We start from the raw sequence: 27,178 nt of genomic DNA on the forward strand, positions 1-27,178 counted from the left end.
GTAAACCCCACAGAAGAACTCTCCATAACTCCCAGATATCACATCCTCTAAAGTGTTTCAAACATATGTTAAGGCTCTGCTTGCTTCAGACCAATTTGCTAATACCAATTTGCTTTCTATTTGAAAATGGGGTGAATGGCTCACAGCCTTGTTCATTCTTGAAAGGACAATAGACATAAGATAGCAAATAATGGAGAAGAAAAAATGCCAAGATTATGTCCTTAAGAAACCCCTCCTCCAAACCCAGTTGGTGGACACCAACATCTGAATCAAGTCACTCCAAAATAATTGTTGATGGCTGAGTATAGCAGCATGACTGAGTAAAAGCGCCATTCAGGGCAGTAGGGTGAAACCTTGTTAACCTTTAGAATACGGGGGAGTCAGGCCAGAAAACTACGCTGTCCATTATTTGAAAAGTTATCTGATGCATGTGGTGAAGATAATAGGCTTCAACCATTGCTGGAGTGAGACACTAACAGAAAGTTTGAACAAGCCACTGCCTTAAAGGCAAAAGTTGGTAACACTGCTAGATGATTGAGTGACTTTCTTTCACATATCAATCACCTTCTTCTTGCCTACTTTATACTGGAGCATAGAGCCTCTCTGGTTATAGTAACCAGTTCAAAACCCTGAAACATCAGAAATCCAATTTAGTTTTATTTGCTGTAATACATCCAACAGACCATCTTAGTCCCTTGAGTCCTTATGCCTCCACCTTCCCCAACCCAGACATGTAGGTATTGTGCAATTGACAGTAAACCAGTCTCCCTGATCACCCATTAGGAAAGTATTGAATGTTTAGACTGCAGGAGACTGAACAGCCCAGGACTTTGTAAAAATAAAAGTGGTTTTCCAACAAACACAAGTTCACTCTGGAGGGTGTGCAGTTGGTGTTTACACTGTTAGTTGCCATATGGGGCCCCACCTTCACACACCAGGTCTAGGCTGACAGTGTGGTCAAACAGTTGATAATTCACCATGCCATCCGTCAAGTCAGGTCAGTCCTTGTACTCTGTCTCTCAAAGGATAGATAATAGATTAAGCAATATTCAATGGGTGTCACTTCTGAGAGAGAGCCCGAAAGGCCAGGCATTCACTGAAGAACCCAAGACTTGGGGAAAGTTCGACTCAGCCTCCAGGGCTGAAAATAACTCCGTCTACATCTAATCCTACTAATCAGCTATTTGAGTTTTCCCCTTTGCTGTGGGGACTCCATCATTGTCTGATACCATAGCAGTAGGTAAGACCCTAGTTGTGGTACACATTTCTTTTTTGGATGAAACCAGGTATCTCCTGAATGGGATCATCATGGACCCTCTGTCCTCCAAGGCAGAGGGCCCATGGAATGGAGGCGAGGCAGACTAATAGGGGTTATCACCCCAAAATAGACACTGTGCCCAAGTGTTCTGTTTCCTGGGGATATGAGGGTCTGTCTTTGGTAAACCTTGGTCATTCCTGAGTATTCTGCTAATGTGGGTAGGGTTTTCCTCAACGGAACTTCAGTTTTGTCTGCCTTATGTGAATCCAGGCCTCTAACAGAGTACTTCCCTAGAGCCACCTAGCCTGTGCCCTCCTTTCTCCCTGTGTATTGTTTGAATGTAGCAGTGTCACCCCCAACTTCTTGCTTCTGTCTGTGTCCTATCTGCTTTTGGGCTGTCCAGATAATCCATCCCTATAACCTCTCCTCATTGTCATTCTTGCTAACTTCCCGTAAGTAATTTATATGGGCTGGCAAGGTATGGCATTCTACCTTAACCTTGTATGGTGTAGGTGTGAGTGTCCACCTTAACATGTGGTGCAGCCTTCAGGATCCGTATGGCTTTGTGACTTATTGTAGTACATAAGGCCCTTGATGTGAGACTAACAGTTTTGGCATGTGCTCAACTCACACAAAGCTGCAGGTAGAGGAGAGAAAACCATAGCACAGTAGGGGAGGGAAACAGAACAATTAACTTTTGCAGTCAGTTCTTTAGCCATCTTTTCTCAACATGTCCAAAAGAAAGCAACATAGTATGCTAGTGTGCTGCAAGCAGGGTTGGTGCTTCCTTGGGCTGATCAGTGTCTTGTACCTTATAGTGAAGGAGAAGTTAACGTGTTGTGTGAGGAGCAGAAGAGATCTTCCTCTGTATCCACTGCCATCTTATGCTAGTAGTCACAGCTCTCTAGCTGAACTGTGAATCCGGTGGGATCTTCATGGTTCAGACAGTGCTGGTCCTGGAAGAATGCTTCTGTAACTTGACTACTCAGGGCCAACTGGAATGTCCTCCAAAAACTCCAGGAAAGTGTGTTCCAGCCAGAGGGCTAGAAAATGTTCTCTTGATGCATGTGCATCACTCCTAATAACACTCACAGAAGGTATGTGAATGTGTTGGAAGCAGGATATATCCAGAATATAGGCAGGTGTGGAGTAAATTGCACCACAAAGCTCTACCATGCACCTCTGATGACAGGAAGTATCTCAGCTATTTCATTGGTGGACAGAGTCTGCCTCGTGGGGCTGGAGGGAGGGGAAAGAGGGTGGTGGTGGTTTGGCACATATTCTAATCAGAGCGCTTTAAAGTCATGCTGAAAAAAAACTGCCGCCAAAATACTGGTGCTGATTGGGTTCTCTTTCCAGTCAGTGAGTAGGCTCCAGAGTAACTGAACACATTCAGCGACTGTTGGCGTTTTTAACCTGCATGTCCCCGTTCACCAGCAGAGACGTAGCTCTCTCTCCAACTCCTGAGAAATCATTCACATTGAGTTACAGATCAACTTTGATTATTTGAACTTCAGTTACATAGAACATTATAGAATGGAACAAGTCATATCCTTGAATCAAATTAAAAATTCCCTGTTATTTAAAAGCTGAATTGTCCAAATTTATTTGTCCTTTTGACATTAGGATAATCATGGTATTGTATTTTAAAATGTGTGTTTCAGGCACTACTAGTCAAAAGTTTTAATTTTTATATACTGATACCATCTATCATTAATATAAGCAAATATGGATTAGGGACTATGCTGAGATTAGCAAAATCTTTTATTTAGTTCAAATCTGGATTATTTTCAATTATAAAATGCTGGAGCACAAAGCCAGGACAGAAAATCTGATAATTGACCATTTAAATAGATTTAAATGCTACTTTTTACATTAAATATAGTTGTTTTAAAAATTGCTAACTGTTAAATGGTTTAATGGTTAGATCAAAAGCTTCCTTACCTGGGCTTGAAGCACTGTCTAAATCTGAGTAAGAGAAAGCCACTGAAGCTCAATTAGACCTTCTTGGTAAAAAGCAAGTCATCACTGAAAAATAATTACAACAGCTGAGATGGACTTTTCTGAGGAACAATCTGAATACTTGTTGGATGTAAGTTACCCTTAAAATATTGCCAGTAAAAGGAAGCTCAGGCCTGGATCTACAACTTTTAAATAATTTACCCACAAGACAAATTCATAGTATTCCTCTAAATCTGTCATGACAAAACTACCCCTAATAATCTGTTGCAAAATGCTCTATTTGTTTATTGAAGTAGTCTGTCCATCTTTGCATAATGCGTTTTTCTAGTTCAATAATATGTTTTCTCTGTCCTTTAATATTTCAGTGAACAGTCTGGTTTTTGTAATATTCTCCATGCCACTGTTGTTGCTCATTGCAACATCTTCCATTGCTCCCTCAAAACTACACACATATTTATTTAAATTATGGTTTACTCTGAAAAGTAACTATGCAAAAATAGCCCCTTCTTCTTTGAGTGATGGCTCCTATGTATTTTCCACATGTGGGTATGTGTGTGCACCATGTGCCTGAGTCTGCAAATTCTTCAAAGACGTGTCCATTGACCCGCAAAATCACAGTTGTAACTCCCCTCATGTTCCTGACCAAAGGCATAAAACGCAGGGTGGGTTGATGCGTCTCCAGTTCCTCCTCTTCATTGCCATAGCAGAAAGTTCGCATGGGCAAGCCATATCCTCCCAGAGGATTTCTAAGTGGGTTTCAGGGGGATCTTAAAATGTTACAAAATACCAAAAAATTCCCCTTCCTGGGGGTATTACAGCTCACTTCACGCAAGCACAGGCTGCCTTTCCTCATCCCTATCAGGTGTGCTGCTGCAGGGCAGCAACTTGGAATTCTGTCCACATGGGTGAGACACACTACGCTCTAGTCCAGGAGAAGTCAATTATTTTTTGTCAAGGTCCAAATTTCTTGGTTAAGGTATAGTCAAGGTCCAAACTCCAGAGAAAATATTTTTAAAAAAATAGTAACAAGTAAATAAAAAGATCTTGAGATTTGTTCAAAAGTGTCTGGTGGTCTGGATTTGGCCTGTGGTCCATCTGTTGACTATCCCCGCAAGCAGTGACTGCAGATACAGCTGTAGGAATGGCAGTACTATAAGCAACTCTGCTTCCACCTTCCTCGCACCCTCCTCCAGTCACCCATGTGTGGAATACACATAGGGACCATCACTCGAAGAAGACATGGAGATTACGTACTGTAATTGAAGGTTCTTTAAGATGTGTGGGCCCTATCTGTATTCCACTACCCGCCCTCCATCCCCTCTGCTTCATATCCGATTGGATTGCAGTAAGAGAAGGAACTGGAGAGGAGTTAACTGGCACTGCCTTTCATGCCCTTGGTGAGGAGCATGAGGGGAACTACTGTGCATGTATGGATCAATGGATGCTGCTTTGAAGAATTTCCAAACTTGGGTGCATGGCGTGCATGTGTACCTATGTGTGGAATACAGTAGGGACCACACATCTCAAATATCCTCTGTTACAGTAAGTAAGCTCCATTTTTCACTCGCAGATCTGCACCGTGTGGGTTCAGTCATATAGGCTAACTTTAGTGACCAAGCAAGTTTTTACTTTTGATTTTTGTTATTAGGGCAGAGGTTCCTTCTTGTGTACCAGCAACAGAATTGCTAAGTTTCAATTACAGGGCTAGTCAGTTATACCTGTGCAATCTCACAGTATACTAAAGTTGTACAGTTTTGTACAGTTTTGTAGCCCTGGGGTAGCACAGGTGTCACTGAGGGCTTAATTTGGCCAGCCAGATATTTATAACTGAGGATTGTGTGTGAGGAGGAAAGAACCTGGTTTGACTTTCAAATCCCAGTTTGAGTTTGCAGGGCTACCAGTAATCTTTGAACTTGTAAACTGAGCACTTGTGAAATGGGAAATGTTGAAAGACCCTATGAGGTCATTTTTACAGCACTTTTTAAGAATAAAACTACACGTTCTACTTGAGGTAGACTTTTATATAAATCATAGTAGAATTACTTAATTTTGTGTCAAATGCTTCATGATATATTTATGCTCCCTATTGCAGGTGAAATCTTACCTTTCCCTGATGCAGTTGCACAGAGGGGTGAAAGGAAAGTGGCAAGTCACATATATAATATTAGAGCCCTGGCACAGGGTACATTACCTCAGGTAGGCTCAGAAGGATGCACTGCTGAGCACATTTTATTATTCCCTTGAAAAGCAGCAGCATACTTCCCCCGCACCTAGTATGTCCTGTATGTTGCGGATTTCTTGCCATACCCTTGAGCCTGGACATGTCCTTTTGAAGCATCTGCTGGTGTAGAAGCCAGGCCTCCCGGCTAAAACTTTCTTGAACACCAAGTACAGAGTTCTGCCTTCCTGCTTTTGACAGAGATGGATGAAGAGGCTTCCTGCACCACAGACAGGAGGAGACTAAATTATTTTTTTTCTTTTTCAATTTTAAATTATTTTCATGTGCACGAAAGATGTGGTATTGAGAGCCTGTAGATTGACCAACCTTACCTCACCACAGAACAGGAAAAGACAAATTCAAAATTTCCTAGGTTGCCCTACAAATGTGTGTCTAATCTGGTGAGCTCACCTCTAAGTATCAGCGAATAACTGAGTCCCCATGTCTGTTCAGTTGCTGGTTTCTCCCCTGAGATTTCCAAGTAGTGAAACTGGTCAGAGACCATCAACTTAATTTAAAGAGAGGCCACCTTAAAGCTATTGTTTGGTAATAACTTTCAGCTACTGTTATCATGGATTGAATATGAAACAAGTATTTAGATGGATATGGCTCTTTACCGTATTATCCATTTTGGGTATTTACATGGTCCCCATCACCATGGTATCTGAGTGCCCTACAGTCTTTTTAATGTATCCTCGCAACATCCCTGTGAAGTAGGGGAGTGCTATCCCCATTTTTCAGAGAGAGAACTGAGGCTCAGCTAGTTTAAGGATGTGTCTTCACTGGAGAGTTAGCCTGGATGATCAACATCTAGGCTGGCCTAATCTGGATGTGAGCAACCACACTGTAAAGCCCTGCCCAAGTTGCTGTGTCCTCACAAATACTATGCACCCCTGTGTATGTTGCTAAGACTTCTGGGGGCATATTCCATGGTTCTTTAGAGCTGTGGTAAGCTGATCTGTTCTATGATTCTTTCTAAGTGAAGTGTGGGAGAACTTGTCTGTCTTTCTGGGTAGTTGGGGGAGTTGTAGGAAGGCATTGGAAGACTGTCAGCACTCCAGTGATTTAGTCTGAATCCTCACAGCATAGTGGATGGGTTATGAGCCTGAGTGAAAGTGGAACTCAAGCTCTAACCCCCACCCAGCCTTCTCCGTTAGCTTGGGTTTAAAGCACCAGTTAATGTGGGTGAGGAATTTTGTGTGAGGATGGGTGGAGAGTTAAGGATAACATCTGAGTAAGAGCCTGGGCTAACTCTTCAGTGAGGACATACCCTAAGTGAGTTGCACAAGGTCACACAGGAAGCACATGGCAGAGAAGGGAATTGGTAATGGATTATCAATCAATTTAACCATCCAGAGTCTTCTGTAATTTTATTTTTCAGTATATCATAAGAACAAAACACCTATATAAGGAAACTTAGGTAAGGAACTGATAGAATGACAGAGTCCAAGTTTTTCATTTCTGGATGATGTTTCAAAAGGATCACTTAATTATTTTACGAATCTATGAGATCTGCTTATCAAGAACATTTTTGTAATACTACATTTCACAAACAGATATATATATTTTTTGTTTCCCTCTACTGTATAGTCACTTTTTTTGTTAACATTCAGATACATGGCTTTCAAAAGGACTAAATAATTTCCCCTTACCGTGGGCCTATTTTTTGGTCTTTGAAATATCTATTGAAGTACACTTTTATGAACAACTGTGAAGAACCATAACAATAAAAACACTGAACAATATCTAATTTGTTGTATTGCCATAATAGCCTGTTCTTCAACGGCCAGATCATCCCTAAGGATAAGTGTAAATCAAAACCTACAAACAAACAAACAACCAAGTTCAACCACAGGAGATTCCAAAGCCTTTAATAAACTGGGAAGGTCAAAGTTATTGTAAAGACCTGTTAACAAGCCAAAAGTAGCTGGTCATCTATTATTGATAGAGAAACATTAAATTAGAACTCCATAGCAGCAAAGCCATTGTATATTGAACTACTCACATTTCCAAAGTTATCCTTCATGTCATGTAGACAGTTCTACAAGCATTGGCCTATATTCACTGCTGGCAATTTTTGAATTCAAAATGAATGCACCCGCTTACATCTGCAGTGAATTTGGCATATTTATAACCAGTGTGTTTGTGTATCTGTGGTGCACTCTGTAGTGACCGTCCTCTGCTCTCTTGCACCAAACTTTGTCCAACAACATTTTTGTAGATGAAAGATTTAAACATTCCAATAATGAAAAATAGCACTGTTTTTAAAATGATCACTGTACCCTCTTCAATAGAGCTGGAAGCCACAACAGGATGTGCCTCAGCAGGCCATTATTGCCTAGTTCAGGTGTGTTTTGGGGAAAATAGTTAATAGTACAAGAATGAGAGAAAATAGTTGGGGAAAAAGTTATAAACACACTTTCCCTGCTATTTTGAATATATATATATATTTTTTTTTTCCCTACCTTCCTTTCTCTTTTTAAAGTTCCCTATACTATTTGGACCTTTCCTCCTTTATATCCCTAAAGGTTCAGCTGCCCTTCCATCAGTAGGTTATGGTTTCAGCAGCCACTTTTATCCCATCTTAGACTGAATTTTGTTTTTACAGTATATTGAACAGCTCCCAGTTTAGTGCTTCCAACAGGAAGTGAGTTTAAAGTGGCCGGATATGCGCAAACTGCTTCTGTAAGGTCAGCTTGACACTTCAGGCCAAGGCCAGGAGAGTGTAAAATTGTGATGTGATCCTCCTGTGCCCTGCCCTCCCCATTCCCTCTAGCTGCCTGTCTTTACCCTCACCATCTACAGCACTCTTATATTTGATTTTAGCATTAAGGATAGTATTTTTATTTTTCAAGGAGGGGAACAATGCACAGTTGGGAGTTAGGCACAAATCCTGCCTCTGCCTTGATAGCTGTGAAACTGGTGCAGTGACTGCAGAGGTACATATGAGAGACATGTATCCCATGCATGGAGCATAGCTCAGTGGGGGGGGGGAGGGGAGGGAGAAGACTCAAGGTCTGGTTGAGCCAGGAGAGCTGTTGCTGTTGTGTAGTACCTCCCTTCCTTTCCACCTTTCTCTCATACTCCCAGCACAGAGCCTACTTCAGTCAGTGGGCTAGGGCAGCCTCTTTGGAAGAGCTCTGCAGCTGCTGTGTGGCCTGATGAAAGGCTCCCTTCCCTCCCCTTAGACAACTGGATTTGTCCCTCGATGCATGTGTGAGATGTCATCAAAATGGTTCATCTAGCTAATCAGAATATGGCTTTGGACAGTGCCCCTAGCCAAACTCTAATTTAAGTTTTAAAAAGCTGAAGAATCAGTTACATCAGAGTCCCTTATTTGTGCTCCTGAAAGGGGAAATAGGATAGCAATAATCGGATTTAACATAGGTCAAACCCTATTTGCTTTGCACACAGAAATAGATTAATTAGTTAAATCATTTATAGCTTGGGCCCTATCAAATTCACGGTCCATTTTGGTCAATTGCTTGGTCACAGGATTTTAAAAATAATAAATTTCATGATTTCAGCTATTTAAATCTGAAATTTCATGGTGGTGTAGTTGTAGGGGTCCTGACCTAAAAAGGAGTTGTGTGGAGAGGGGTGTCACAAGATTATTGTAGGGTGGGGGGTTGAGTTACTGTTACCCTTATGTGCTGCCTTCAGAGCTGGGCAGCTGGAGAGCAGCGGCTGCTGGGCGGGAGCCCAGAGCTGCTGCCTGCAGAGCTGTGCCCTCAGTCAGCAGTTCTGACTGATTGTTCCGGCCGCCCAGCTCCAAAGCCAGCAGTGCAGAAGGAAGGGTGGCATGGTATGGTATTGCCACCCTTCCTTCTGCGCTGCTGCTGGCGAGGTGCTGCCTTCATAGCTAGGCACCCAGCCAACAGCAGCCACCCTCCAGCCGCCCAGTTCTGAAGGCAGCACAGAAGTAAGGGTGGCAATACCACAACCCCCCTAAAATAACCTTGCAACCCCCTTGCAACTCCCTTTTGGGTCAGCACCCCCAATTTGAGCAACACTGGTCTCCCCCATTAAATCTGTATAACATAGGGTATAAGCACCCAAAAGACTAGATTTCACGGTCCGGGATGCGTTTTTCATGGCTGTGCATTTGGTAGGGCCCTATTTGTAGCCTGATTTTTAGAGATGTTCAGCACCCATATCTACCACTGAAGTAAACGGGATTGTGGATGCTCATCATAGTTGAAAACCAAGGTGTAATGAACTCTTCTGCCTTGCTAAATGGAGATATATCAACCTACCCATCAATGAGGTCATTATTGTTAGGTAATGTGTGTAATCATAGACTCATAGGACTGGAAGGGACCTCAAGAGGTCATCTAGTCAAGTCTCCTGCACTCATGGCAGGACTAAATATCTAGACCATTCCTGACCGGTGTTTGTCTAAACCTGCTCTTAAAAATCTCCAATGATGGGGATTCCCCAATCTCCCTTGGCAATTTATTCCAGTGCTTAACCACTTTGACGGTTAGGAATTTTTTCCTAATGTCCAACCTAAATCTCCCTTCCTGCAATTTAAGCCCATTGCTTCTTGTCCTATCCTCAGAGGTTAAGAAAAACAATTGTCCTCCCTCCTCCTTGTAACAACATTTTACATACTTGAAAACTGTTATCATGTCCCCCCCTCAGTCTTCTCTTTTCCATATTGAAAAAATTGGGTTTGTTTAATCTTCCCTCATAGGTCACGTTTTCTAGACCTTTAATCATTTTTGTTGCTCTTCTCTGGACTCTCTCCAATTTGTCCACATCCTTCCTGAAATGTGGCACCCAGAACTGGACACAATACTCCAGTTGAGGCCTAATCAGCATAGAGTAGAGCGGAAGAATTACTTCTCGTGTCTTGCTTACAGCACTCCTGCTAATACATCACAGAATGATGTTCCCTTTTTTTGCAACAGCGTTATGCTGTTGACTCATATTTAGCTTGTGGTCCACTATGGGCTGGTCTACACTGGGCGGTGGGGGGGAGGATCAATCTAAGATACGCAACTTCAGCTACGAGAATAGCGTATCTGAAATCGACGTATCTTAGATCGATTTACCTGGGGTCCTCACAGCGTGGGATCGATGGCTGTGGCTCCCCCGTCGACTCCGCTTCCGCCTCTCGCTCTGGTGGAGTTCCAGAGTCAACGGGGAGCGCATTTGGGGATCGATCGATTACTACCCGCCGATTCAGCGGGTAGTGAAGACGTACGCTATGACCCCCAGATCCCTTTCTGCAGTACTCTTTTCTAGGCAGTCATTTCCCATTTTGTATGTGTGCAACTGATTGTTCCTTCTTAAATGGAGTACTTTGGATTTTTTCTTATTGAATTTCATCCTATTTACTTCAGACCATTTCACCAGTTTTTCCAGATCATTTTGAATTTTAATCCTGTCCTCCAAAGCACTTGCAACCCCTCCCAGCTTGGTATTGTCCGCAAACTTTATAAGTGTACTCTCTATGCCATTATCTAAATCATTGATGAAGATATTGAACAGAACCGGACCCAGAACTGATCCCTGCGGGACCCCACTCATTATATCCTTCCAGCATGACTGTGAACCACTGTTAACTGCTCTCTGGAAACGGTTTTCCAACCAGTTTTGCACTCACCTTATAGTAGTTCCATCTAGGTTGCATTTTCCTAGTTTGTTTATGAGAAGGTCATGCGAGACAGTATCAGAAGCTTTACTAAAGTCAAGATGTACCATGTCTACCACTTTCCCCCTGTCCACAAGGTTTGGTACCCTGTCAGAGAAAGCTATCAGGTTGATTTGATACAATATGTTCTTGACAAATCCATGCCGACTATTACTTATCACCTTATTCTCTTCTAGATGTTTGCAAATTGATTGCTTAATTATTTGCTCTATTATCTTTCTGGGTACAGAAGTTAAGCTGACTGGTCTGTAATTCCCTGGGTTGGCCTTATTTACCTTTTTATAGATTGGCACTACATTTGCCCTTTTCCAGTCTTCTGGAGTACTGTAAGTGGTAACATTTACCAGAATGCACACACACAATCCTTTAGTAGCTGAGGGTCTGGTGGGTCCCAGGCCCTGGTCTATTTTGAGAATTTTTTCTTTAAACTTTTTTTGATATATTGGTAATTTTGCACAGACATCAGCACAAACAGCTGGCTCTGTTTTACCTGGAGTAAAGGGTTAGTGATGACACAAAGATTTCCCACACAGCCTTTTGTACATACAATGAATTGGTTTAATTAGAGGAAGCCCTAAGAGACTCTCTCACTGACCTTCCCGGAATCCTGTGGCTGTCATTGTGCACAGTAGTTCATGGTGGATAGGAATTATTTATGATTTAGAGAAAGGGGAGTGGGAGGGAGCAAACATTTGTTTTGAGAGGCCTGCCCAAAACTGATAAAACCAGCTCTGCATTGACATCAGCCTGGCTACCTGTACGCAAACAGGATTGTGCATCTCCACAGCAAAGAGCTAGAGACAAATTCATACCCCTTTAGGAGGTAGTTTAATCAGTTACATTTATTTCAACCTAAAATATCCCACTCTTGAGTCAAAAGGATATTGTTGAATCAGACAGTCCATCTCCTTGCTTCAGCTCTTCCTCTGTTGTCCACAGGTTAATTTAAATGGGAGAAAATATAATTGTTACTTCATAAATCAGGCTTCTTGGGTACTAAGGGATAAATTCCCTTACTAGTGACCTTAATTGCTTCTTCAGTTCTTTTTTTTTCTTTCTTCACAATAGTGCAGGGGTAGGCAACCTTTCAGAAGTGGTGTGCCGTGTCTTCATTTATTCTCTTTAAGGTTTCGCATGCCGGTAATACGTTAACGTTTTTTAGACGGTCTCTCTCTATAAGTCTATATTATATAACTAAACTATTGTTGTATGTAAAGTAAACAAGGTTTTCAAAAGAAGCTTCCTTTAAAATTAAATTAAAATGCTGATCTTATGCCGCCAGCCTGCTCAGCCCGCTTCCAGCCTGGGGTTCTGTTCACCTAGGCCTGCAGTGGGCTGAGCAGGGCGACTCGAGGTCAGGGCAGAGGGCTGGGGTGTGTGTGGAGGTGCAGGGCAGAAGGCTGGGTGTTGGGGGGAGGTCAGGGCAGAGGGCTGGGTGTTGGGCGGGGACTCGAGGTCAGGGCAGAGGGCTGGGGTGTGTGTGGAGGTGCAGGGCAGAAGGCTGGGTGTTGGGCGGGGACTCGAGGTCAGGGCAGAGGGCTGGGGTGTGTGTGGAGGTGTAGGGCAGAAGGCTGGGTGTTGGGGGGGACTTGAGGTCAGGGCAGAAGGCTGGGTGTTGGGGGGAGGTCAGGGCAGAGGGCTGGGTGTTGGGGGGGACTTGAGGTCAGGGCAGAGAGCTGGGGGGGTGTGGAGGTGCAGGGCAGAGGCCTGGGTGTTGTGGGGAGGTCAGGGCAGAGGGCTGGGTGTGTGTGGCGGTGCAAGGCAGAAGGCTGGGTGTGAGGGGGGTTCAGGGCAGAAGCCTGGATATTGGAGGCAACTCGAGGTCAGGGCAGAAGGCTGGGTGTTGTGGGGAGGTCAGGGCAGAGGGCTGGGGGTGTGTGGAGGTGCAGGGCAGAGGGCTGGGGTGCTCGGCTCGTGGGGGTGCTCCCAGCCCCCTGCCCTGAGCGGCTCCTGGCAGGGGGCTGGAAGGGATATGCCCTGTTCCACCCACTTCCCCCAGGCCCGTCCCTACCGCTCTCTGCCTGCTCTACGGAGCAGTGAGCACGCTGCCGCTCCGCTCCGCTCCCCCTCGCAAGGGCCATCGCGGACAGGGAGAGGGAGGAGGAGGGGCAGAGGGGCCGGAATGCACCACACTGTGGGAAGAAGCAGGGGAGGAGGGAAGCTTGGCTGCTGCAGGACCAAGCTTCTGCCTCCTGCCCCCGCAGGGGAGAGCGGTGGTCGGAGGGGCTGAGTGGGGCGGGGGACCAGGACCTCCCCTGCACCGCTCTCCCCTGCCGGGGCAGGAGGCAGAAGCTTGGTCCTGCCGCAGCCAAGTTTCCCTCCTCCCCCGCTTCTTCCCCCAGCGTGTTCCTTTCCAGCCCCTCCGCCCCTCCGCCTCCTCCTCTCAGTGGGCAGCAGCGTGCTACTCAGAATTGGCTCGCGTGCCCGTGTTTGGCACGTGTGCCGTAGGTTGCCGACCCCTGCAATAGTGAATGTCATTTGAGCAATATATAATTTCTTACTTTCAAATGTACTACAGTTGTCTCTGCTAAATGCTCAATTTAAGTCCTGGAGATAATTTTTGCACTTGGACACACAATCATAACTTTGCTTAAGTCAGAGTTATGTGCATGGATCTCAGGGTAAAATGCAGTGCTTCATGAGAACCTGCAGGAAACGGCTTTTGAAATGAAGTATATATGTCTGGCAGGTGCGATTTTAGAGTTCAGCTAATAGATACAGTAAATATTTGTGCCTGTATTTCACACAACTGTTCTTAAACAAGTTTGTGAAAACTTGCTTTTCTAAAGGAGAAGAACAAATTCATCATTTTTAATATCAAATCTGTTTTTAAGCTGGCCCACTTTAGCTTTCAGAAATTCATTTTCTTTAAATGGCTCCATTGTTAGTAGGTCACAAATTTGGGAAGCTGTCTCTATGCTGCAGGCAATTTCCTTTTCATTGCTCTCAATTCCAAAGATTGCTGACCTTTAGTGGTTGTTGTACCTGTCTCTTACTGTACAGTGCATCAGCGTTAATACTCTGTTCCAGCCCATTTACTCAGTACTGTTCTTCCATGACTAATCCTGTGTTAACTATGATGTTTCAGAACTTCCTGATGGTTTTGACAGGGGATCAAGACTTGAATATTTAGTGAAATTAAAAGCATCTGTTGGGAACCTGTCATTCTGGGGTATGGGATTATATTTATGGCCAAATTCTTAACTAGCATAACCTCTTCAAAATACCTATAACAGAACTATAGGAAAAAAGACAAACTCAGTCACAACCAGGAGATTACTTATGACCTGTTTTAGTGCCACTGGTCACATGACTGTGCCAGTGGGCAGGGGAGACAGATCTGAGAAGGAACCGTTATCTGGGAGGAGAACTGGGTCTAGTTGGGCAAAGAGTGGGACAAAGAGCTGGCGGAGGGAGCCACTGAAATTGGACAAGGAGCCTGGGAGTGAGGTTGGAACTGGGAGCCAGTGGAGAAGGGAAAGACTGGAGGCCAGGGTAAGAGAAAAGGAAAAATTGGATGAGGAGAGGGGAAGTGGGGAACTGGGACTGGTTGGACAGAGACTGAGGACAAGGAGCTGGCGGTAGGGGAAAGTGGAAATGACGGGACAAGGAGACTGGGACTGGGACAATGTGGGGTTTGGAGGGATGAGACCAGGACTTGCTGGGTAAGAGGACTGGGTTTGGGATGAGTAAGCATGAGGTGTGGAAAATTGGGCTGGCTAGGTAAAGAAAATGGGTCTGGGACCAGGAATGAAGGGTATGAAAGAGACAGGAGTGAGACAAGGATGGATTGGAGGGGATAGGGCAGAAGGGGCTACATTTGAAGGAAATGGGCAGAAGAGTCTGTTCCCATTAGGGTACAGTCCTCTCCAAAGCCTGGAATGGAACCCCCAGTTCCTGAGCCTCACTATTCCTCTGCTGTCAGCAAATAGCTGTGAAGCCTACTGGTAAAGTGTCTTATCTCGCTCTAGTGCTGCTCCACACAGTGGATGGCAACCTACTATTGCTATCAGTTACTCTTTTAGCTCCAGTGGCAGACGTCTGTGTACTGGATCTAAAGTTTCATTCAAGCCTGCTTATAGTCCATGTGGGTGTAAATATGATGCCACAGGATGGTATTTTGGGGTTGGTTTGTTATGTTTTATTTTTTCTTTCATTTTGCTTTTTAAAAAACCTAGGAAATTGCACATATAAAACCTACTTTAAAAGAACATAATTAAGGTTGCAAAGTCAAACACTCAAAAGTTAGGAAATGTCAGAATTAAGGTTGCCTATGCATTATAATAGGTTGCATGTGCATTATAATATAGTCATTAATTACATGATCACATATGTTTTTCCACTGGATCCCTGTCTCTCTCAGTGTTTTTCCTGGCATTTCCTAACTTTTTAGTTCTGGACTTTTCAAGCTTAATAAGATTCTTTTAACATACAGTAGAACCTCAAAATCATCATCAGCAGCAATACACTACCAATAGAGAACCTCAGAGAGGTTGTTTGTAACTCTGAAATGTTTGTAAGTGAACAAAACGTTATGGTTGTTCTTTCAAAAGTTTGCAACTGAACATTGATTTAATTGAAACTTTACTATGCAGAAGAATGCTGCTTTCCCTTTTTATTAGTAGTTTACATTTAACACAGTACTGTACTGTATTTGTCTTTTTTTTTTTTTTTTTTTGTCTCTGCTGCTGCCTGATTGAGAACTTCTGGTTCCAAACGAGGTGTGTGGTTCACTGGTCCGTTCGTAATGGTGTTGTTTGTTACTCTGAGGTTCTACTGTACTTTTTTCGTCTGTAGTTGTTTGTATACAACTTTCTAAAAATACCAAAACTCAGTTTAATGCCCTAAATTCTAGGGTACTTCAGGAATTTATTTATTTTAAGTGCTGGAAAGCAGGCTGATCTTGAGTCTTGTCAAATTTAAGGCACATTGATCTTTCTAATGGCTGATTAGGATAATCTCACTCCTCTAACCCTTAAGTCTCCCCTTTCTAATAAAATTGCAGTAGGAATGGGTGAAGAGTTCTGGTTCAGTTGGGATGCAATCCATAAATAAATGTACTGTTTCCTTTCTGAATGTAGAAGGCTATACAGTAGTGTCCAACCCTTGTTGGCCTTCATAAAAATCTTTGAAACCGAGAAGGGATACAAGCCCTTTCAATATTGACATCACTAATGGATATCTATCTTGGACTGTGTAATTAGTGGTGTATAAGTTGAAATACTTCCTAAATGTGTCTTTTAGGTAAAAGTTAAGGATTTTTTTTAAGTATGGGTAAACAGAGGCACTCAGGATTATGTGATTTGTGCAGAGTTTCTAAGCTCAGTGACAGTGTCAGGAATAAAGCCTAGAAGTCCTGATTCACCTAATCTTGCTTTATCCATTAGACAACACTATAAATGCATATCCTGACATAAATATAACGTTGTATATGTAAGTGTACATAACATTAGGTTCTATGATAAAATAGCAAATGATTGCGTACATGTACTAGTAGTAGTAGTTTATTCTGCAGGTTTAATATGCCCTAGGAGTTAATTCTGATGAAGTTCTGTGCCCTGTGTTATACAGGAGGTCAGACTAGATGATCACAATGGTTCTTTCTGGTTTTTGAATCTATGAATATAACTCTGATAGCACTCCAGGGATATGTACGCACCATTACATAATATGTACTATGATAAAATAGCAAATCATTGTATATATGTTTAGTAATAGTTTATTTTGCATGTTTATTATCAATCTTACAGCACTCCAGGTATGCTTAGATGACTGCAGTTGTGTAGAAACATTTGAAGTACAGAGGCCAAGATTTTCAGAAGTGATTATTGATTTTGAATATCTCAATTTTGATTCCCCAACTGGAAACACCTTCATGGGGGTTGTTTTTCTAGAAACTGCTGAGCATGTATGCTCTGAAAATTGGCCTCCACCCCAAGTTGGGCACCCAAAATCACTATGAACATTTGGACAAATTCAGAATTTTAGTTGACTGTGTTAGGGAAGTACATGAAAAATTAGGTCATTGGATTCCACAATATTTATTGCTTCATAAAATCTGTTCTATGTAATGGAAATTCTGGTCCTACATGAGGTTTATAATGGAAAAAGCTTTTGTTAAATATTCCTGAGATGGATGTTAATGTGGGAATGCTGTGTTACAAGTGGAAAGGAATTTTAGTGTTGTGTCAAGCAATTCTTTCCTGCTTTCGGGAGCAATTTGGAATTAGGCTTTATCCAATGCTAAGCCATTAGTTCTCTTTAAGGAAAGGTTACCTTTAATATTCTTTTAGTTAGGCTAGGTGGTGTTAGGCTTTTTGCCAATTTTTAGCTCCTTTGAACAGTTTGGTTTTGCATAGGATTCCATTGAACCTCTCCTGCATTGTTTTATATCATTTTTATATCATTACTGAAGCCAAATCTACTGGCTTCAAGCTGTCTGTCAGCTCCTTAGAATCTCGTACCTTAGTGTTGAACCTCTAGCCATTTGTGTTCTGAAACTAGTGAACCTAATGCAATGAAATGTTATACATATTGCCAAATTATTTGCCTTTGTGAACCATAATCCTTATTCTTTCCTTTAATTGGACATCTCTGCCACCTACATCACCAAAGAGTTCTCAAGTGTGTGTTCATGCATACTGGACTAGAAACAAATGGAGATGAAAGCATAAGATTATCATCAGACTTTTAGATTTTAAGATCTTTGTGGCAAAGGACCATGTCTTTGTATCTGTGTGTGTACAGAGTCAATCCAGTTGGGACCTATGGATACTACTGTAACATAAAATATTAAACAGTACATTGTATTGCTGTAGTGTCCAAAGGACCCAATCAGGATTACATTTTCCACCTCCAGAGCCTCCTCCCAATGAAGGTGATCTGGACAAATATGACCACTATCTCTCCCCCCTCCCCCCCTTAAGTAAATGATATGCAATTCTATAGAGCTTTCTTATAATTCATATAATAGAAACATAATGTGAATACATCTTTGTTCTGTATAGAGTCAGCAAATGTTTGAAGCTCTGTTTCCTAACTATAGATCATGTATTATTTGTACTGCATTTAGTACCTCATGGGACTCTGATTGAACTGCTAATGATCACTTTTGCTTTGATGACATTAAGAACTATGTTTGTTTTCTGACCCTCTTGGGTTACATGAACCTCACATTGCCTGAGACGTAATTTTGGATGGTCTGTGACTCTGTGTCAGTTAATATAAACAAAACAAAGGATTTGTTGATTGGGGCTGAGGACCTGTATTTCATCTTTGTGTCTCATTATATTGAGGTTAACTCCTTGCACCTATGTGTTTAACTTCTAATTAGGAACTTGGGATTTCTCTTTGACGCCAGTTTACTTGCCACCCATATTGGTGTATTAACAAGGTCATGTTACTACCAGTGGTTTAAACTCTCTAAAATCTGGAGATCTTGGATTTGGTCAGCAGCGAAAATCTAGGTCCGTGTGACTGGACTAATGTAATGGTCTTTGGGTCAGACTTCTTTTTTCATCCATCTTCTGTTTAGGTACTATTCAAAATACAGAGATGTGTTTAAATTTATTTTCCATACCTTGTAAATGTCATGATCAGTGTCCTGTGTGGACATGTATATGGTGTATATAAACTTGGCTCCTAGCTGTCAATTGCAACTATAGTCTCTGCACTAGTGACTCATGGCACTTTTAAAGCTTATCTGCAAATGTTCCCCACCCTCCTATATATTTTAGAAATGGTATATTACTGTGTGCTGGTTTGAAGCGTTAAATATATGCCTTATATAGCACCTTGCTTCATGTGAAGAGGCCTCACAAATCAGTAAATAATTGTATGAATTACAAATGGTTAACCTATATTCAGATACAGAGTCAAAATCTAATTACTTTATTCAAGACATTCTGAGGCACTCAGATACCTCAGTGATGGGTGCTGTTATAAATATATATCAATAAATAATTGTGTAGGTAAGGTGAGTACCATTTGGCCTTTATTGTTATTAGCAACTCTTTATCTTGTGGATATGTGCTTAATATAATAATGGAAGATACACTTACAATATTACAAATTACTTTGAAAGTAATCCTTGTAATATAGTGATTATAGAAATGTCTCATAAAACATTATGCCTATCTGTACAGAAGTAGGATGTCATTTTTAGTGTAATTGGACAATTATATGTACTTAATATTTATGCAGTACAGACGCTTTTAATGTATACATTTGGTTATAGTTCAAAACACTGAATTCTAAACATTTTACTACCTGCTGTAAAAAGTGTTATCAAAATGATAATCTAGGATTATGCAGCAGTCATTAGCTGCAGTTTCCAATGTTGTAATATAAGAGATGTATAGTGTTTAGAGCACAGCAGGGAGCAGGAAAGGAAAGGTCTACTTCTTACTCTGCTCTAATTCCCAGTGGCATGTTGGACAAATCATTCAACTTCCCTGTACCTCAGTCTAACCATTTTTGACATTTGGCCAATCCCGCTTGGCATTTCTAGTGCTTTAATTGAGAGGAATTGAGCGGCTGCAGCTCTCTTGCTAGTGTAAATGACAAGTAACTTTCTGGATGTCAGTAGAGTTATGGGACAAGTGAGAAGAAAATCAGTCACAAGTAGCTTTAATACCATGTCTCAGAATAATCCCATGCTATTAGTCACTTGTCGACATTTCTATAATTGTATTATCTAAGACTGGCATCCTCCTCGTTTAGCTTTTGTATAGTCATAGGACAAAGAAAAAAAAACCCAAAACAAAATGTACAGTGATCTAAATCGATCTCTTGAGCAGTGTTGTGATTCCTGAGCTATCTGGGACTCAAACACTGGTTCCAGCAGGTGATAAACTACTTTGAAAATATCTGGTTGTCTAACTCCTCACCTATAAAAACATATTTAATTACCTCACTTGCTTCAGGGAGTCTGTATCAACAAAATGTCAGTTAAACACTATGGATGAGATTTTGAAAATCCCACCATGAAAGCAACAGTGACTGAAAAATAATCTAACGTCAACTACTTTTGCATTACAGGAATACAAGCGCAAGTTAGCCAGAGTATCCCAGGTGCGAAAAGAACTCAGGTCACGCATCCAGAACCTTCCTGATCTGTCTCGACTTCCCAATGTCACAGGCAGTCATGTGCACCTACCATTTGCTGGAGACATCTACAGTGATGATTGATTATAAGAACCTCTATTTCTATAGCCTCTGCTCTTCTATGGAGTGAGGGGTAGGTCAGACTGATTGATAGTCCTGTAGTATTATTTTTGTACATTGTTGGAGAGTGGCGGTAAAAAAAAAATAGCTCCAAATAATTTATAAGAATTGTTTAAAATATTGGTTTGTTTACTGTTTTATTGGCAAGTGAACATATAGGTACATTTATAAAAGGTGGCATCTGTATATTATTACGTTAAAGAATGGGTAATTATCTTACAATATTCGTATCTTTTGTACAGATTTTGATCAGGTGCCCTGTATGAAACTGATAAGTTTTCACTTTATTTTTTTTATGTACCCTCTACTCAGTGTAGTTCACTATATAATCAAAGTGTACATTTAAGTTGCCACATTTCAATGGCTAGTGAGGCAATGGAACATTATGGAAATCACAATCTTATGTTTATAAGAAGACTACTGCGATTTATTTTTGGAGAGTGATGTTACTAGTTATTTATTAAGTTAATTTACTCACCCCCAAATAAAACTACTGCTTTATTTTAAAGTAAATGTTGTTAACCAGTTTTGAAAGTGGAAAATATAAATCATGTTACAATGAACACCTCAAGTGACTCAAAATTGTGCATAATTTTAATATTTAAAAGTAAACATTAAAAATACTGAGTAAAAACTACACATATTAAGTAGTACAATAGAAATGCTTTTTTTCCTGACAACTTGCTTAGTAAATTGAAGGACCACTTCTTTGTACAATAACATCTTCTGCCACATCTTAACTTTCTGCCACATCTGTCTCCATTAACAAACCTGATCCCAGAAATGGGAAGTCATTCCACAGCTTTAACTATAGTATACAGTGGTTATTCAGGACCATACCTATTTTTGAATGGCCATTATTAAAATTTGAAAGTACTCAAGTACCATTTTACTTATACAGCATGATGATACTACAAATAGAATTTTGTTGTCTGTGGAAACTTTGGGTCAAAGCATCCTCTCCCATGGAGAAACCTGTCTAAAGAGGCAAATGAGCACCACAGGTCTCCTGTCTCTAAGCCTCCCAGTAAACATCTTCTAGATCTTGGTCTCCTTTCCTTACAAGGAGGGGACTTTCTCCCAGAAAATCTAGGCCACTGTGTGTATTAAACTGTAGAAAAATGTTGCTGAATGTGTGTTTAAAAACGAACTCTATCACTGTATAAATGTGGTATTTGTATATGAGTAACTAAACTTATGAAAATAAAGTTGTTTACCCCTTGCCTTTTAAAAACACCAAGAGGCAGATGTTTAAGGGTATTTAGGAACCTCAAGATGCGGCTAGATGCCTAGTGGAATTTTCAAAAGTGCCTTACTCGCCATTAATAGGAGTTAAGCACCTAGGTGCTTTTGAAGATCCCACTAGGCTCCTAGCTGCATCCATAGTCCCCTAAATACCCTTGAACATCTGACCCCAAGTGTTTGAGTTTGTTTTACCGTGTGAGACTTTATTAAGTGTTCTAGCAAGAGATTTGCCTAGAGAAGCTCTTTCATTGTAAACATTCATAGCAATATTAACAAATATCCACCTTTACTCATACTTGTCATGTAAACTAAAACTTTTTACGTCAGTGTAAGCATAAATAAAGTTTACAGCCAATTAACACTGTACCCCCCCATCCCATATTACATACTTAAAAACAGCAGTTTTTAAAATAAAATAGACTGAGATGACTCAGTATAGTCCTGGAGTGAAATCCTGGCCCTACTGAAGTCAATGAAAATTTTGCCATTTACTTCACTAGGTCCAGGCCCTGGAATACTTGTTAACTATCAGCAGGATATAACAGCCTTTTTTTAAAAAATATTCATATTTGGACACAAGCACATACAGTCAGATTTTCCTCTTCTGCAAAAAGTACCACAAATGGGCTGTAGTTAGATGGAAAAATCTATGGAGTGAAATTACAGGGTTTCTGCACAGCATCATTACTTCAGAATAGGGTTTGGTGGCCCACAGAGGGGTCTAAGAGAGTTTGGACCTTCACCCATGGATTTCTCTGTACATCTGAAGGTAACAGAGAAATTGGATATTTACAAAGAGGGCCAGACTCGACATGATATTTCTTGGGACTCTTCCTATCCTCCCTAACAATATACCATCTAGACTGCTGCTGGCGTGGCCTCTCAACCCACACCTGGTCCCAAAACACTCCAAGTCCCTCTCAGGTTTACATGCATGAAGGAGGAACCTCCGGGAATTAAATCTGACAGGATCAACATTCATTTTTGCACACTTTACCCTGTAATTTGCAAGGAGATGATATTATGTAGAGTTGTTTTCATTGGGAGTTTCCCACCCAAAAACCTTATTAAGGGGTGGGAAAATGCTTGATGGTCTGAGCTCACCAGCCTTCAACAGATTTATAGCCATTTGAGTGGACTTTCTACTCATTTTATCATTCCACAGTGAAAACCAGAGTGGGAAGGATATGGACAATAATTAGAACAAAGGAAATTAGGTATGTTTTCTTAAGCAGAGTCAGGTATGTAAAAAATATCCATAGTCATCTTTTCAAAAGTTGAAGACTATTTGAAAACTTAGACCTAGATTAAGACTTTCATGGTTTAAATGTGTTCTAATCCATTAAAAATGTAGCTGTATAAATGTATATGTATACACACTTTATTGCTGCAAAGAAGAACTCTCCTTTTGTAAAGCATAGTACAAAATTTCTTATAAATTAAAACCAAAAATCAGATCAGTTATTTCATGAATCATAAATGCACAGAACAAATCAGTAGTCTCAATCCGTTCCAAAGCAGGTGGACAGCTGCCGCCATTGAAGTCACTAGGTGTAGAGGTCTACTGATGTAGAGTTCATTGTAAGATCAGAGCCTGGATTTTTAAAATATTTTGTTGTAAAAAGTTTAAACATTCATTCCTTCTCCACCTGCCTTATTCAGAAAAAGGGCAGAAATCAATGTGTAAAAGTCAAGGAAAATCGGCATTCAGCTCCTCAAGGACAGAGAGAAAGGTAGACACTGACTTCACTCTTATTCTCTTCTTAAGTTTTAGTAATATTGTTGTGTATCTATAGATGTATATTTAGAAGTGGTTAAAGACAAGATTTAGGAAAAATATATTTAAAAAAATCAAACTTTTCCTTGAGATGAACATTAATTTTGATATAATTTTAAGTGAAAGTTTGAGAACTATACTTTTCTTTGGATAAAATTTGCTGTATCTCACTGTTAATGTTTTTACCTCATGGAGCTTTTAATTCTGCAGTGTGCTTTGTTTGTTTGGGGTTTTTTAACAGCCACTCAAATTTAGTTTGAAAACAAACAATTTCGGGGAGATAAAATGCTCCTTGTTTGTCACTAAAAGTATCTCATGGTAGTGGATGAATGGTGCTCCAACTGTCTGATTTCTATGGTAGTGACTGCACAATATCAATGAATTTGATGTTTTAATACTGTAACACCATTCCCAGATTCACTGGAGGAGACATATTATTCAGTAAGACACAACAGCAACCCCATAGGGTTGGCAGGTATCCTTAAGTTCTCAGGTACCAAAATGTAGCATATATACCTGTGCACAGGATTGTTCCCAGGTAGATAAAATGAGGTGTAGTCGCCTAATCTGGATAAAGTTGTATTTTGGTAATGTGACACAATTGCACTGAAATCCAAATCACCTGCCCAAAGAAAGATGGATACTAGATGCAAATTTTTTTTAGCTCAACAAATGTTACACCTTGAAGCGTTTTCTAATAAAAAAAAAAATTAGATCCTTCAGGTGAGAGATACACATTTATTTACTCAATTATATTATATAGTTCAGGAGTTTTTAGTGAAAAAGCATGGACATAATCCGGCAGACCTTAATCATATGAATAATACCTACTTGCAGGTAATTCTGCTGCTGTCAGCGGGATTACTCTAATGAAGTAACGACTTTGAAGATAAAGCCATATAGTTGTAAAACTTTATAAAAAATCTCTAAAAATGCCTATTCTCCATAGTTTTGTGATCTTACAAACAAATTTAAGATTCTTGGTTACAAAAGAATTGTAACTGTTGAAAAAGATAAATTGCCTCCTCTGTAGAAAGTTAATTTATAGATTTCAGTAACATTAGCTTGTCTGTTTTACATTCAGCTTCAACCTTTCATATATTAAACCAGTCAACCTTCCATGATTCCCCCTCCCACACAACACAATGAAAGCTACATGCTTTAAAATCTAGAAGTCAGTGGCAAAACACCCATGAATTTCAGTGTCTGCAAATGTGTCCTCTAGTGATCACCAAAATTCACCCTTCCATAGAGGGCCATCAAAAAGCCTATGCACCACCTGGAGAACTTAAATGAATATAGCTCGTGCATAGGCCTTTTTCTGGCCCTCTGCCTGGGTGTAAAATTAAACTTGTAGTACATATGGTAATAGAAAGTTATAGAGTTATTGTTGAAAGATTAGTGAATCAGCTGCAATGGCACTATTTTTGATGGGCTGGTTTTCTATTAATACAAACACTTGGGATTAATTCTTGCTTACTTTTCTCATGCCGATATTCCCACTATTTGTGTGAATAAAGCAGTTAGGATCTGGCTGTCAGCAACACACTCTAGAATCAACTTAAAAATCTTAATGGGAATATTGATTATCTTTTTTTAAAATGGATGACCATTCTGTCTTTGAACCTGTCTCACTGTGTTAAATTATCTTAATAGGTCAACTTCTCCATCTTACTATTTAGAAGTCGAATTCTGATTTAATCTTTACTACATTAAAAAGTATCCTAGTAAGCATGATCCTTTTTTGTGGGAATTTGAAAAAATGCAATAACAGCACTTTGTAACTTGTTTGCAACAGAAATTTACTCATTTGTTGAAAGCTGACAAGAAAGATGCTTGAAATGTAAAAATGTGTTTCATTATTGTGCACTGCTCACAGAATGTGTAATTCTTGTATTTGTCCTCTAAATAACACCTCAATGTATAATGTTTTCATATTTAAAAGAATAAAATGTTGTAAAAACATCGTAAATCAACATTATTTAATGCTTATATGCCCAACCTATGTTCTCTAAAATGTCTATATATAGCCTCCATATATTGTTCTGAGTAACCCAAACCCATGCCACTATTTTGTCTGCGGCTGGTTTATAATAATTTTAATTATTACATTACTCTCTCAGTTGAGTGAAATGGCACTTTTAAATGAGGGTGGAATTTGTTCTAAAGGAAAAATATATAGTTTTGTGGTGAGTGTCTCTAAAAACTGTTTAAAACTAAAGAAGTTATCAATTGAAGCGACAGGAAACTCCATTATAAAAAGAAAAATCCATGACAATGATTACACTTAGTGTCTTCTATTTTGAAAGATTTACCAGTTTGAGAGATTCCCCGTACTTAAAATGGGGAATAATTGCTGAAACTGGGAATATCTCAAAATGGAAGAAAATTTAAGCATGATTGCTGTACCAAACTGATTACTGTTACCATTTTGTTTTCTTATATGCAGTGTTGTCATAGCCAGGACTAACTTCTATTGGTGAAAGATACAAGCTATCAAGCTTAAGATGAGCTTTTCTTTAGGTCTGAGAAATGTACAAGGTGGAACAGATTGTTTAGCACATGTAGTTAACACATATTTCAAAGGACCATTCAAGGTGAAGTGGCCAATTACCACCTCTCCAGTCATAGGAGGATGGAAGGGGGAGAAAAAATAGGTGGGAGGGGGTTAGTGCGTTACAAATTGTTGTAATAAACCATAAATCCAGTGTCCATATTCAGTCAATGACTTTTAGTGTCTAGGAAAGTTGAGTTTAAACTCCCAGGCTTGTCTTTTGAAGGTGTTGTGCAGGCTTCCTTTGAGGATGAGGATTGAGAGTTCAGATATAGAGTGATCACTTTGTGAAAAGTGTTCACACACAAGTGATAAGGTGTTTTTGTCTTGTATAATTTTTCTGTGTGAGTTCATTTGGAGCATACTGATTGTCTCATTTCACCCACAAAGTTGTTATTGGGGCATTTAGTGCACGGGAAGAGGTACACCATATATTGTGATAGGCACATGTAGGACCCATCGATCTTGAAAGGTGTGTTGTGGGGATTATTGATCGTTGTAGCAGGTGAGATGTGTGCAGGTTTTGCATCTGTTGTTCTGTAAGGATCGGGTGGTTTTCAGTTGGTGTATCCTGCTCTGGGTGAAGCTACTTCTGATGATGAGCTTGGAAAGGTTGGGAGGGTTATTTGAAGGCCAACAGAGGGGGTTCAGGAAAGATTTCTTTAGGATGAGGTCCTCATCAAGAATGGGTTGTAATTGTCACAGGGGGGGTGGGGGGGGAGTTATTTCTGTGTTGAAGCAGGTTCTCTTGAGGTATTTGAGTGGCCCATTTCATGACATGATCTCCTTCTCTAGTGGAGTGTCCTTGTTTGGTGTAGGCAGTTTTAAGTGTGTTAAGGTGTATATCCCAGACTTTCTCCTCAGAGCATATTCTACGGTATCAGAGTGTCTTGCTGTAGATAATTTTTTTAGTGTGTTTGGGGTGATTGCTGGATCCGTGAAGGTAGGTGTGATGAACTATGGGTTTCTTGTATATAGTTGTCAGTAGGGTTCCATGGTTGAAGCTGATTGTGGTATTCAGGAAGTGGATGCTAATGTGGGAATGTTCTAGAGAGAGTTTAAAGAAGGGGGAGTGGTTGTTGAAATTATGGTGGACATCTATGATGAAGTTTAAGTCATCTGTCCAGAGAAAATATCGTTGATGTATCTCAGGTATTTCATTGGTTTCATGGTGTATTTGTCCAGAAATGCTTCCTTAATGTGACCCTTGAAGAGGTTGGCGTATTTGGGAGTCATCCTAGTACTCATGGCCATTCCCAGGCTTTGGACAAAGTGTTTGT

General features: G+C 40.6%; 1 protein-coding gene across 4 annotated transcripts in view; it reads left to right on the forward strand.

Moving 5' to 3' along the window:
• The window catches only part of RPRD1A (regulation of nuclear pre-mRNA domain containing 1A), a 71,280-nt gene extending 45,971 nt beyond the window's left edge, over positions 1-25,309 (forward strand). For all 4 annotated transcript variants that reach the window (XM_005296557.4, XM_065583994.1, XM_042842251.2 and 1 more), the window contains exon 7: positions 20,137-25,309. In XM_005296557.4, coding sequence (XP_005296614.1) covers positions 20,137-20,286 — 150 coding nt within the window. In that variant the 3' untranslated portion in view covers positions 20,287-25,309. The remainder of the gene's footprint in view (positions 1-20,136) is intronic.
• Positions 25,310-27,178: the final 1,869 nt, after the last annotated feature.

The sequence above is a fragment of the Chrysemys picta genome, chromosome 2 (assembly GCF_011386835.1).
Source record: "Chrysemys picta bellii isolate R12L10 chromosome 2, ASM1138683v2, whole genome shotgun sequence".
NCBI lineage: Eukaryota > Metazoa > Chordata > Testudines > Emydidae > Chrysemys > Chrysemys picta.